A 12,895-nucleotide genomic window follows, 5' to 3' on the forward strand; every position below is an offset into this window, starting at 1 on the left:
ATGGAGTGGAAAGAAATGTGTTTATGAATCAGCCATTTAATGATTTTACATATCACTTTTGGATCAGACGCAAGCATATTAAACTTTCAAAATATTTATTTTGCCTGAAAACAATTGGATCTTTATTGTATAGCTGTGGACTTTTGCTATCAGAGGCAAATATTCCACGCCCTAGCGATATCTAAAAACTGGATTATTCATTAGACCTGCACTTTAAGATTTGACCGACAATTAAAGTTCATATTTTTTTAAAAACAAACTAATTTTGCAATTTTTTACGGATATTGGTGTTAAACATTTAAAAAGAGACTATAGTTACAGATGAGTTGATAAACTTTTGGTTTCAAAAACCATTGATCATGTATATTAAACAAAGTATATTTTTAATGTTTTTTTTTATAGAGAATGTGTGCTCAGCGAATAATCAAACAGAAGTTTACAAATCTAGTAATCATTTAAAGTCTATCTTACAAAGTATGATACTTTTTAGCATTAGGGCAGGCCTAATCTACTCTTAATTGGGCGAAATATCTTAAAACGAACCCTAAATAAATTCTGTGCTGTATTTCTTGAGGCTAATAAAGTTGGTGAGTCGTCCGATAGCGTTGCCATGCACTTGAACGTAGGTCTGCATCGGATCGTAGAGCTCCTTGACAGGCTGCTCATCGCCGTCTTCGTCATCTTCTAGCAGGGATTCCACGTGCACTTTATGCGGCCGCATCTCCATGAGTTGTAGGCAGCCGAGATCGTGCAGGAGCTCTAGCAGGAACATGATATCCACTGGCACCATGTGCGTGAACCGCAGGAACAAGTTGTGCACAGTGCAGCCGACGCGAGATATGCACTCGCTGAGAACGGCGCCCAGCCAGCGATCGAGGACGCGTCGATTAAGAGATGCGTTCACCCGGATCCACGGCTGCGGTCGCATGGCAATCGCATCCCGTGAGGCCTCTAGCGAAGAGTTAGAAACCCCAGCGGCGGGCTCCTTTTGCTTAATCCTCTTAGGACGCTTGGCCGCAGATCCTCCAGCCTCATCGCTCTCACTCCCTGTACTCTGCTGCTCCACGAGTTTGATTTTCTTCTCGGGAACCAAGCTGGCCATTTCCTGGGCCTCCAGTTTGCGCTTGTGACCAACTACGGCTAGCAGATTTCCGGGAGCTGCCGCCACCAACGGCTGCACTTTCTCACGCTCCAATCTCTTTATGTGAAACGTGTGCACCACCCAATTCCGGATGTGGTTTTTGTGAACGTACATTATACTAACTATGCCCACTTGTTTGATGAGATTGTGGTCGGCAAGAAGATGCAAAGTTTCCAAAAGAAAGTCGCCCAAGGGAAAGATCCTACGCAACTCCAGGCCCTTTACGCCGAGAGAATGCTGTTCAATATGATTGAGTATGTCCTCCATGTGGCGAATGGCGCGTGCGTCGAATCCCCTCTCATGGAGTTTTGGCCGAAGGGTATCAAAGGTGTTCTCCGTATACTGCCAGTAGGTAGTCCTGTAAAATAAAGAAACGCAGTGGATAAATATGCAAATCCAGAGGTCGGCTATTAAGACTTACTTGAGCACCTTGTCCAGGACCGAATTCCGTAGGCTGTCAATTGCCTGCTTGCTTTCCGGCTGTTCCACGACCTTCATGCCAATGGTGGGCAAATGGACCACGAACACATCCTGGGCCCGGGCACGTTCTTCTTTGTTCAACGCCGGTTCGTACTCCTGAACGCGATCCGTTTCCCAGGCATGTGGCTCGTCGTCGAGTAGTTCGGCACAAATGGACCTCCAGTCGGTGAGCTTGTGGAGAGTTCGTTCTGCCAGCTGCTTTCCCAGATCCTTGACCTCCATCGCCTGTTGACTTCGCCGCCAATACGCCTCCAGTTGCTGGGCAAACGGTAGCAGATTCGAGGTGGTCACTGTGAAGGGCGTGCCCGCTGGATGAGATTCCAAATGGAACTGCTGTGAGGGCAGGGCATCGGCCACCAATTGGCGCAGAATGGGACGCTGCTCGTGGGCTATCCGCTCCACAGCGTTCAGATAGTTGCCGCTACGCATGATGCAGTTAGCGAATGGGCAGTCGCCCTGATCCAAACGCGCCTGACTTATAGTGATGGCCTCACCCAAAGCATCCAATGCACAGAAAAAGTGCATGCCTCGCAACTGCAGTTTGGAGAGCTGGTTGTATGCACTGGTCGGAAGTCGGAAGCTCAGGTTAGCGGGATGGAAGCGCAATCGCGACGCCTGGCGTGCACTGCACTCGCCCTCCAGCCGCTTAGAGTACTCTGTCTGCGGAGCGTTGTCAAAGATGCAGCTATAGTGATCCAGAATGCGATCCGAGTGACAACCACTTTGCCTGCCCATGGTGGAGGTGTCCACAGTCAGAATATTTGCCGGCAGCTGGAGCGAAAGGCGTAGCCGATTTTCCGTCAGCCACTCACCCATCACGAGGAGTTGGGCAAAGTGCGGTGATGTTAAATGCTGTTCCTGGTCCGTCCGTAACTTCTGATCCAAAGCAAAGTAGTTGTCGTAGAGGAAGTGCGTCAGCTTGGTGTAGGTCAGGCGGTACTTGTACTTGGAGCTAAGTAAATGGCCAGGTCCTGTGATTTGGCGGCTGGCTGCCGACTGGATATTGCGTCGTTTTACGGCCACCACCAGCGAGTCCGCCCGCGCTTTGTTAAAAGCAGAGTTTAGCACTTCCTCGGAGAAGTGTTTGTAGATCTCGAACGTCTGCAGGTTCAGCAGAGTCTTGTCCTTGGCACAGCAGATGTTGCTGTGCAGAACTCCGTGGGCCACGGCCACCTGAAGATCCTCTTCCGTAGCTGGGTCCTGAAAGAGCAGCTGTTGCTGCTCGTGGGCTGACCGACACTGTTGGTTGGCAAAGGCGTCCAAGGAGTCTGGTAATAAGAACTGCCGACTGACAGAACCTTGCTGGAGGGCAAATAGATTTATAGATTACATCAAAAGCAGATTATATTGGGTACATATGGTTTAAACTCACGGATTTCGCAATCATCCTATGGAGTTTGGCCATCATGAGGGCAAAGTGAGTCATCAGCGCCCCTTGAAAATCCGCCTTGTTGGGATAGTCCCGCTTCAGCTGGCTTAGGAAACGATCGTTGTACACCGTGGTGAACTGCGGCTGCGTCTGCATCGCGTATATCCAACTGGGCACGTCCGGAATGTCGCGCTTCATCTTCACCATGAACTGCACACGGCGGACGCAGGCTTGAGTTGTCTTGTTGCAGATGCCCAGCCAACGGCGTATCAAGTCACGACAGACGACGGCCAAGTCGCATAGGGCTAAGGTAACCGTCGGTGCGTCTATGAACATATATACGGCCCGGCCCATCTTGAGAAGGCGGTCCTCCTCTGGGGTCCATTTAACGCGCAGAGTGCGCATATTTCGCAGGGCATCCCGATCGATGTCGTCTCGGGGACCGGACTTCTTAACAGTCTTACCGGTAGACAGCTCACGGGCTTTGCGTACCCCTACCCGGGGACCAATCTTTAGGCGCGAAATCACTGCCCGCTTCCGGACTGGCCTCTTGGCCTTTTCCCTCGCCGCATTCATTTTCCCTCCATTCTGGCGCTGCACCCACGACCAGTGGCGGAACTGGTGGGCAAACAAATGTGAGCTCAATCCGGCGGCTCCCAGATGATCGCCAGGAACCGTTCCGTTATCCAGCTCTACAGCCTGCTGAAAACCAACAGTGGGCTGGAAGACCACGACCTTTAGACGCGCCGGCAGCTTTCTCTGCGTGCTTAAAGATTTACGGTATCCCAGCTTCGTATAGATGCAGATGTGCTGCAGCTTGGCCCAGTAGTTGGCCAGTTGCTCTACGTTGGTGAACTCAAAGTTGAGCTGTGTGTACGAGCGGTCGGCGCTCACCTGCATGTAATTGTGCTCAGTGCTGGATGTGGTGTCCAATAGGCGAGTGCGCTGGTTAAGGTACACCCAGCGGTGCAAAGAATCGCGACCCAGCTTCTGCTCGCTAACCTAGAAGAGATTACATTCAAGTTTCAGTAAAGATTGATTAGATTGACAAGATAAGAGTAGTGAACTGAAAGTAAGGAAATTCCCTCACCTGGATAAGACCCATGTTGTTCAGTAAGCGCAGAGTTCCCACGTATAGCGTTTGCAACTTCAGTCGTGGCACAATGGACTCCAACCTGAGCTGGGAAAGCAGGTAGTGCTGGCGGATGGGATGCTGAAGCTGGACACGTAACTCGTCATTGGACTCGCGTTCTATGCGACAGATGCGCAGAAATAGCGAGAGCGGCATTCGGTCCATGGCGTCCATGAAGTAGAGCCAACCAGATGGCTTGTCCTCGTAACGCGGCAACGGCGGTATAAAGGTGCGCCATCCTATCTCCTCGGTGTAGGGCTGTACTTTGTACTCCTCCGCCTGCCACTCCTCAAAGAACTGGCGTGGTTGCAGTGCCGGTTCCGATTTTTGCCACTGCTGCACAAGTTCAGCGGTCATGGCGAGAGGCTTCTGGTCCAGCGGCAACTCGTGGTGAAGATAGTAGAGGAACTCGTGCAACGTCCTGGCCAGCAGCAGTTTGGGCGCCTGAGTCTTGAACACCACACTCGAGCGCTCCGCCATCACTTTTCGACGAGCGAGTACCTCTTTGCGCTCCTTGGGAGGCATCTGTGATGGGCGCCTTATGCGCTCCTCGGTGATTAGGTGGTAGTTGCTCTTGAGCTTGAGGATCTCGCGTTTCATAACCGCGTGATCAAGCCCGATCTTTGGGTGAGTGGCAAAGCGGTAGACGCGAACTCGCTGGTTGTAGTGAAGGGTGATCTCGAACACGTTTAAAATATGATTCTCCACCATAGGAAGCAGCATGCGCATTAAAGAACGACGACAGAGGACGTCCTTGAAGCCTGCCTGGCGTTCTGTCTCCTGGACGGTCCTTAGCATTCGCGGCAGCGGCACCAGACAGTTCTGGTCAATCTGGCGCACAATCATTTTCTGACGGTTAAGTAGGCGCTGTGTCTGGTTGCCCAATCTGGTCTTTTTGATTTTGAATGCTACGGGTCGTGCATTCGTTACGATCTCGGGCATGTCCTTCAGCAACACATCAGTGCTTTCGATAATATTCTAAGGACGAAAGATTAAATATATATAAAGTCGTGATTTAATAGGAATATTTGAATTTTACTTACCGGCTCATCCTTACACTTTATCTCCAGCTCCTTTTTCTTGACCTCCTCTTCTTTTGCGCGGTCTCCTAAGTGCTGTACGGCCACGAAGCGGAACTGCCGACTCTTTCCCACCTGTTCCGAGTACTCCTGGACCATTCCATTTTTCTTTACTCGCTTGATGAAATGACGCATTGTTGTCGCGTTAATACCCGTGTAGTGGCACAATTCGGTGCTATTAAGGCCACGCTTGCCGAATCTCGCCACGGCGCGTAGAACCTCCTCCTCCGGAGGCATATCTAGGTAGCAGTGGCCGAAATCCAAGAACTCGGACGCCGGACTCTCATCGGTTTCCTCGGTTTTGTACAGATCCTTGAGCTGCATGTTTGGATTTCGCAGCTGTATCACGGTCACCTTGCGTGTGGTCGACTTGGACTGCTTTCCCGACTTGGTCAGCGGCGGCACCGGCTGCTCTACTTGCGTGGTCTCAAAGAACTTGCGAAAGGCGTGCGTCACTAGTAGCTTCTTGGTCTTGAAATTGGTTGGGCGGCCCAGCAACTCGGTTATTTCGGTCACGGGTATATGGCGTTTGCTGGACCGCGTTATCGCAAGATATAGCTTCTCGAAGTTCTCCTGCGAGTGGTTCTTGTAGATCCGGTAAAAGCGCGGCAGCATTAGCAGCGAAGAGGCCAAAAAGCGCCCCTTATTGATTTCGTTGTAGTTCTGGGCGATGATTAGCTGCAGGTTAATCAACTTATTTCTGAAAAAATTGTTTTCATCCAATTAAATCAGAATGTTACATATATAGTATAAAACTAAGTCTAAGCTGCAACTCACTTAATGTAAAAGAGGATTCCAGTGTCCTTGCTGTAGTTCATCAGCGACCATGGGCCTCCGGTGGTGTGTCCGCTGTAACGCGACCGACCGATGGCCTCCAGGAAGATGTAGTTGGGTAGTGGCAGGTTCTTGGGCATCATGAGGTGATCGGGGGTGAGTGCCGACTCCCGAAGTTCCTGCGAGGCCACCACCACGAGCCTGCCAGCCCACTGTTCGGTGGCTTGATCGGCATTCAGAGCCTGCAGCTCGCTGGAGGGGATTGGCTTGCGGGTCTTGAAGTCGTTGCAGTTGCCCTTGATGTCGCCCTCGTGCACGTAGGCGGGCGGAAACAGCATGAAGGGACACTGCTCCGGCACCACGGGCAATCCCAGCTGCTCGTCCATGTCGTTCAAGCGGTCATAGTATGGCATCGTAGGTCGCTCCGCCGGCAGTTCAAAGAACTCGATCTTGTGGGGCGGAGAGCGAAGCAGCAAGGTCCACGCCTGCTCCCGAATGCGATCGGGCAGCGGAGAAGGAGCAAACTCCAGGCGCCTGGCCAGCAGGACCCAGAGATCTGATGAGAACGTGGGGATTACTTGGGATTGCAGCGCAAAAGGCATGGGAGTCACTTACAGGGCAGGGTCACCCCCTCCAGGCCTTCGAGGGCCACCTCATCGTAGATGGCGTTGATCCAAGATCCTCCCGAACTGGCACTCATTCTTAAAAACTGCGATTAACTCTACTAAGTGCGATCAAAATAAATTACCGAGACTTGTTGAGGTAGGGTTGCCAACCACTTGAAAGTTGGTAAACGCAGTCAAAACATCTGTTGCTGACTCGAAAATATAATTTTTAAATATTAATAATAGTTTATTAAAAAATTACCATAGATTAAATAAGCAGATCTGAAGAGGAAATTCTCTAAAACAAGACCTATTTTGACTTTTTTGAATTGCATGTTGCTAGAGTAGCCAACGATAGCAAAGATATCGATTACAATCAGGAGAGCACGTTGCCATCTCTAGACGCCCACGCACCAAAAAAAACAGCTGTTGCTAATCGTAAATAGACGCTAGTTTCGGCTTCTGTGCTCTAAATTATTCATTTAAACCTATTATTTAGCCACAAAATGTCCTCTGCTATATACTTGGAGAACTATCTGGACGGTAGATCCTTAGATCCACCTGAGACTTACTTGAAAACCTCTAATAACTACGATTCCCAAACAGGATTGGAGAGTCTGCCCACCGAGCTGGAGCGAAACTTTAAGCTGATGCGAAAACTGGACGATCGCGCACAAACTGCCATGAAAAGCATCGATAGCCATGCCAAGGACTTCATGCGAAAGCTGGGCGAGAACGGGGCCATGAGCGACGAGGAGAGGAAGGAGCGCCAGGAAGACATCAAGGCGTTGTTCGGAAAGGCCAAGGAATACAGTGACGACAAGGTGCAGCTGGCCATCCAGACATACGAACTAGTGGACAAGCAGATCCGGCGACTGGACAACGACCTGGCCCGCTTCGAGGGCGAGATCCAGGAGAAGGCTTCCTCAACACGCGCCAAGTCCGAAGAAGTGGTGGCCAAGAGTATGATTCGACTTCGGTATCTTTCTTTCCACAAGGTAACCCTCATATTTGACTCCTTCCAGAGGGCCGCAAAAAGACCAAGGACAGCAAGACGACGGGCAAAAAGAAAAAGTCCGCCTCCTCGGACGAGGACACTGGGCGTGGCAACAACCAGACCAACGCCAATTCCAGCCTCAATTCGAGCAGCAATGCCGGACAAGGTACCAAAAAGAAAAAGTCCAAGGTAAATCAAGAAAAAGAAACTCGCAAGGGGGGCGCACAAAAGGTAAACCATCAACATTCTCATCTATACATTGTTAGAATCTTAGTTTGTTTACTATATTCCAGTTTTTGGTTGTCCCGATATAGAATTTCTTTTTAGATTTGTAGCTTACCCCCATAGAAATCCTGCATTGTCCATTGTCTTCACGCTGTCGTTTGCATTTTCACTTTTGTTACTGCATGCCTCTACCATTCAAAACCCATTTCTCACACTTCTTATTATCATCTCAACATAGAAAACCGTCGAAGTGGATGACTCGGAAAAGGAATCGTGTCACACGACCGCCACGCATCCCAGCGATGTCATGGACATGCCCGTCGATCCCAATGAGCCAACGTATTGCCTCTGCCACCAAGTGTCCTATGGCGAGATGATTGGCTGCGACAATCCCGACGTGAGTATTCGTTTTCTATACATTCGGTCGTTTGTAGTAATGGTTTTTTCAATCACTTTTCAGTGCCCCATCGAGTGGTTCCACTTTGCCTGCGTTGGCCTCACCACAAAGCCAAAAGGCAAGTGGTTCTGCCCCAAGTGTACGCAGGACCGAAAGAAGAAATAGACGCAATTCCCTCTATGATAGCTTAGAATAAACGTAGATTAAGTACTAAAATATTAATATGAATAAAGCTTCGGCTTGTCAATAATGTGACTAATTTATACTTTTATTTAAATACCATGAGGCGGTTCGTAACCAAATATGTGTAAAATAATATTTTAGTGCTTTGAAAATTTTCCAACACTCCTTGGATTTAGAAAGCCAAATATTTCCAATATTTCATTTTTGAATAACCAACTTTGATTTTTGTGATCAAAGGGAAGATCCTCTGCAAGATCTATTTCGCCGCACTTTAATTTTTCCGAGGCTCCATATTTTTTTCTTCGTTTTTCCAACACTGAAAGATGTAAAAACTAGTGATAACCCCCCTATTAAATAAAAAGACAACGCAAGTAGCGATTACCGAAATACCGAATATATTCATAAGCCTTATCACCTCAGCAGACCAACCACGTATCTATTTTAAGCCTAGTTAGCTAGTTTCACTGTTTTTTTTTGGTTTTTATGTGGCCGTTAGAGTTTTAGACAATTTCAAAGCGACTAATACAGGGGTTTCACAGAAACCGTCGACGGTTTTGTTAACCAACCAACCAAAACCGTCAGTGTCACAGAATCTTTAGAGTTTCGGAGAAAATTTGGTCTGAGTTTGGAGGCATTTTTCAAAGCCTTATATTTGGTTGTTTTAAATTCGTCTACTCTTTTTTGAACCGATTTCTGTGACTCCGGGGTTTACTTTTCGTTAGAAATTTGGTTGGAAGGGGTTTCAGTGACACCCCCGATAGATTCCAATATAGATTACACACTTGTATATGCAAGTGTACATACGTTGTTGAGTGTACATATATGAACATTTACATATATAGTGAACAAAGTCAACTGTCTAATCGAAGGAATCGGTTAAAGAAAACAAAAACTTAATATCGCCATTACTTTGAGCCAAAACTGGGGGACCTTGCCAGAAAAAGCTATTCGGTTCCGGTGTTCTCGAATCCATAATCGCTTGCGCCAAATCCTCGTGGTGTGCGTTCAGATTTTGCTGCCCCTACTTCTTGGTCATGATCTTCAGATACTCGAGAGCGTTCTGGGCGGCATGCCGCTGGGCATCGGCGGCCGTAGCACCGCTTCCGTGGCAAACACCCACTGGCAGGGTGGAGAGCTGAACCAGACACTGGAACTGGCCAGAGAAGGTCTTCTCCTCTATGTCCACGTAGGTCACCTCGAACTGGTTCTCGGTCGCGATCTCGCCCAGCAGCTTGATGTAGTCTATCTTGGTGCTCTTAAGGCAAGTCTTCTAGAAACGAAAGATTTGGAACCAAATTAGCAGTCTCAAGATAAACACGAATACATTCGTGTGAATTATGTTGTGTTTTAAAAAACAAATTTAGATAAATTTAGAGTCGAACTTTTAAACAAGGTACTCTTAGGGGTACAATTTTAAACAAAGTTATAAAAAAAAAATAATCAAAATTTAACTTTCAGAATAGTTTAGATAAAGTGCATGTACCATTTCCAATAGATGAAAGCAGATATTGTTTAATATTTCGATTAGCCAAAAGGTAAACATAATTTATATTAATGCCATATGCTTTAAGTTTGGGATGGGTAAAGGAGATAAAGATTTAAAGGAAAAGCTGGGTAGGCCTAGACCAAATTTGTGGGAAATTAAAACTGTACTTTAGAAAATTGGCGTGAGACTTTAAAGTTCGACTTTAGATTTCATTTTGAATTTTGCTATGCATTGCAAAAAGCTGAGAGGAAAAACTCTAATTATTTGCAAATGATATATGTTAAGTAGTGACTGAAATTTACCTGTAATTTGAGAAGTTTTTTGCCCGTCGCATTTTTTAGGGTCTTATGGAACTGGGATACTTTGTTACTGTGCTGCGTGGTCAGTGTCGGCACAGAGATATCTTTCAATTCACCATAATAATTTTCGCTACTGCGGGGCTGTAAATAAGAGCGCAAAGTTGTTGGTTTCTTTTCTCCGTTGTATTTTGCACACAAACGAAATTTCCCACGCCAATGGTGAGTTGAAACATATCGCATGGATGTGGGATGGGTGCTTTAAGCGGTCGAGCTCTAGGACTGCTTAGTACAATTAAATCCAAGCATAGATATAGATACTACCACAGATCAATAAAGAAAGAAAACAGAATATGGAAAAGAAGACAACCAAACAAACCACATAAATAAGTAAACGAATAAAAACCAGGTTTGAACATTTTGGCAAAATTTGTATTATTGATTTTAAATTGCTAATAATAAACACTGTAACTGAAATCAATGTAAGTTTGTACATTTTATCAGAGAACCAGGGAATCAAACCGATTTCCATTCTCCGGTATCGGCTAAGCACCGAATCAACTATTGCGCTAAGCGATCCATTTTGATTTTAAAGTTTTGGTTTCGTTTCTGTACAGGTACGTACCGGTTGAGCAAAAAAAATTTCAAAATAGTAATGCTAATTAAAATTTTAAATGGAATGAAGGGTTAAAAACGTCGCCTTCATAGCTCTACAAATTTCAGATCAAAATTATGGAACCCTTTCAAAGGGTATAAAAAGAAAGAAATAAACAAGTACTAATCAACTTTGGCAACGGTAAAGATCTCTACATAGATTAATGGAACATAACTACTCTTTTTTAAAATGCATTATGAATATTGCACATTTGTAGATTTTGGTTATTTTTTAAAATTGGGCGAGTGGGGATTTTAAGGAAATTAGGGGATTAGACAATGTAATACATATATTTACCATATTGCAATTTAAAAAAATCTTAAATACAAGAGAACGGTCGTAAAACAATACAAATATATGCTAACTAAGATAGTCCGCAACCAATTAAATCTAATCAGTCGGTCATTGGAAGCATGCGTGGAGTGTTATAAGAAAGTGTGGGGTTTTTAAATCCCTGGGTTAAATCTCAAGTAACTTAAAGTCTTCAGAGATTCGCTCGTATCGATCGCTGACTTGGGTGGTACTCACTTCGCCCTCCAACTCGCCGCAGATGCTGTCGCTGATCTTGGCCGAATCGATGGGCGCATCCTGCAGCCGCATCCACATGCGGTGGGCGGCCAGGCGCTTGGCTATCTTCTTGCTCTTGCCCTTGCCCATCTCCCGGTAGTTGAGGATCGAGCAGGCGATCGTGAAGAGCCGCTCGTGGGGCAGCCCCACTTCCGTTTCCGTTTCGTACGACGGTGGTGGCCATCGCCGTTGCATGCACATCTCCTGCAGCCAGCCAATGGGATTGCCCACGATCTTGTCGCCGCCACTGCAAGAACACCACAAGGATAAAGGGATTAGGTAGCGCCTAGGCAGAGATCCCGGCAGAGCAACTCACTCTCCTCCGCCCGTGGCATTGGCGTTGCCGTCTCCTCCGCTTCCGGCGACCGTGAGCCCAGTCACCGACGGACCGGCGGAGCTGCTCGGCGATTCCGGCAGCTGCGCGCCGATCAGCTTGTCGATGAGCGCACGGGCCGCCGCATGCTTGGCCTCCTTCTTCGAGCGTCCCGCACCCATGGCCGTGAAGGGCGTGTCCTTGTCCTTGAAGGACACGCGGAACCGGAAGGTCGGCTCATGAATGGCGCCCTCGATCTGGACGAGCTCATAGCCCGGCGTAATGCCGCGCCGGCTGAGTAGCTCCTGCAGAATGCTGACGGGCGTCTTCATGGCCAATCCATTGGCATCCGTCTCGCTGACGAATTTCAGAGCCTCGTCGCTGGGCATGATTCCCCCCATCAGGCCGGCTGCTCCTGATCCGCCCGCCAAGGCGGGATCACCGACCTCCGTCAGCTGCAGCTGGCCCGGCTGAATCACCTGGGCAATCTTCTCCTTCTTGATCTTCACGGGGCGCTGCCCCAAAGGGGCACCCTTTACCGGACTTCCGCCGGCTGGGTTGCCGTTGCCCAGGCCGCCTGGGTTCTCATACTGCCGCCGCGGAGCAAATCCCGTCTGGACGGGATTCGGGGGCGCCTGCTGCTGCTGCTGTTGGATGTGAAGGTTCTGCAGCTGCTGCGGCAGGCTGTGCCCCTGGAAGTTCTCCTGGTCCATGGTGTTCCTGTTTCTTACGGTATTCGGGAGGACTCGGTGTGTATCTGCTTGGGTTTTGGGGGTAATATGTGGCTGAAAAATCGATACATCACCGACGGGGCAGCGGACGAAAGCTGGATATGTAGCTCCCACTGCCGCCGATTCTCGAGGACTACTCACGGTTGATTTGCGGTTTTTAACTGTTTTTTATTTAAGTATAATTTATTAATGGCTAGTTAATAATTCATTCTTAAATAAAAAATACAGCAAAATCCAGACGCACACACGAATTGAGATGTATGTATGTATACTGGTGGTCGTGGTTGCCAGACTGTTTTGGGGTTGCCTACTCATTTGAGAAACTATTGCCACCCCTAAAAAGCCCGGTTTTCGAATATCAGTGATTCTTGTGAAACGTATAGAGTTATTCATTATGGTCTCAAAACTATTTTTGATTTTGATCACAATATTACTCGAATTAATAAAAATCGATCTGACAGAAGC

At 47.6% G+C, this 12,895-nt stretch overlaps 3 protein-coding genes across 8 annotated transcripts; 1 reads left to right on the forward strand and 2 right to left on the reverse strand.

The window, feature by feature from the left end:
• Positions 1 to 78: 78 nt before the first annotated feature.
• Positions 79 to 6,751, reverse strand: LOC119548609 (general transcription factor 3C polypeptide 1). Its single transcript, XM_037855969.1, has 7 exons — positions 6,591 to 6,751; positions 5,979 to 6,531; positions 5,166 to 5,901; positions 4,081 to 5,100; positions 2,994 to 3,992; positions 1,563 to 2,923; positions 79 to 1,499 (listed from the first exon to the last, which is right to left on the reverse strand). Exons 1-7 carry the CDS (start codon positions 6,673 to 6,675, stop codon positions 545 to 547), a joined length of 5,709 nt encoding a protein of 1,902 aa, XP_037711897.1. The 5' UTR covers positions 6,676 to 6,751; the 3' UTR covers positions 79 to 544.
• A 238-nt stretch (positions 6,752 to 6,989) lies between these two features.
• Positions 6,990 to 8,454, forward strand: LOC119548611 (inhibitor of growth protein 5). 3 transcript variants are annotated; one of them, XM_037855975.1, is made up of 6 exons: positions 6,990 to 7,018; positions 7,080 to 7,123; positions 7,187 to 7,543; positions 7,606 to 7,808; positions 8,041 to 8,199; positions 8,263 to 8,454. In XM_037855975.1, the coding sequence occupies exons 2-6, from the start codon at positions 7,087 to 7,089 to the stop codon at positions 8,362 to 8,364; spliced, it is 858 nt and encodes a 285-aa protein (XP_037711903.1). In that variant the 5' UTR covers positions 6,990 to 7,018; positions 7,080 to 7,086; the 3' UTR covers positions 8,365 to 8,454. The 3 variants fall into 3 exon arrangements, with proteins under 3 accessions (XP_037711903.1, XP_037711902.1, XP_037711904.1); XM_037855974.1 differs by having other exon boundaries at positions 6,997 to 7,123; XM_037855976.1 differs by having other exon boundaries at positions 6,997 to 7,123; positions 7,606 to 7,766.
• Positions 8,455 to 8,754: 300 nt separating this feature from the next.
• Positions 8,755 to 12,731, reverse strand: LOC119548610 (interferon-inducible double-stranded RNA-dependent protein kinase activator A homolog). Of its 4 annotated transcripts, XM_037855971.1 has the most exons (5): positions 12,572 to 12,731; positions 11,703 to 12,456; positions 11,348 to 11,633; positions 10,171 to 10,308; positions 8,755 to 9,652 (listed from the first exon to the last, which is right to left on the reverse strand). In XM_037855971.1, the coding sequence occupies exons 2-5, from the start codon at positions 12,410 to 12,412 to the stop codon at positions 9,404 to 9,406; spliced, it is 1,383 nt and encodes a 460-aa protein (XP_037711899.1). In that variant the 5' UTR covers positions 12,413 to 12,456; positions 12,572 to 12,731; the 3' UTR covers positions 8,755 to 9,403. The 4 variants fall into 4 exon arrangements, with proteins under 4 accessions (XP_037711899.1, XP_037711898.1, XP_037711901.1 ...); XM_037855970.1 differs by lacking the exon at positions 12,572 to 12,731 and having other exon boundaries at positions 8,755 to 9,649; positions 11,703 to 12,465; XM_037855973.1 differs by lacking the exons at positions 10,171 to 10,308; positions 12,572 to 12,731 and having other exon boundaries at positions 8,755 to 9,649; positions 11,703 to 12,465.
• Positions 12,732 to 12,895: the final 164 nt, after the last annotated feature.

The sequence above is a fragment of the Drosophila subpulchrella genome, chromosome 2L, assembly GCF_014743375.2.
Source record: "Drosophila subpulchrella strain 33 F10 #4 breed RU33 chromosome 2L, RU_Dsub_v1.1 Primary Assembly, whole genome shotgun sequence".
In the NCBI taxonomy this organism is placed as follows: Eukaryota; Metazoa; Arthropoda; class Insecta; order Diptera; family Drosophilidae; genus Drosophila; species Drosophila subpulchrella.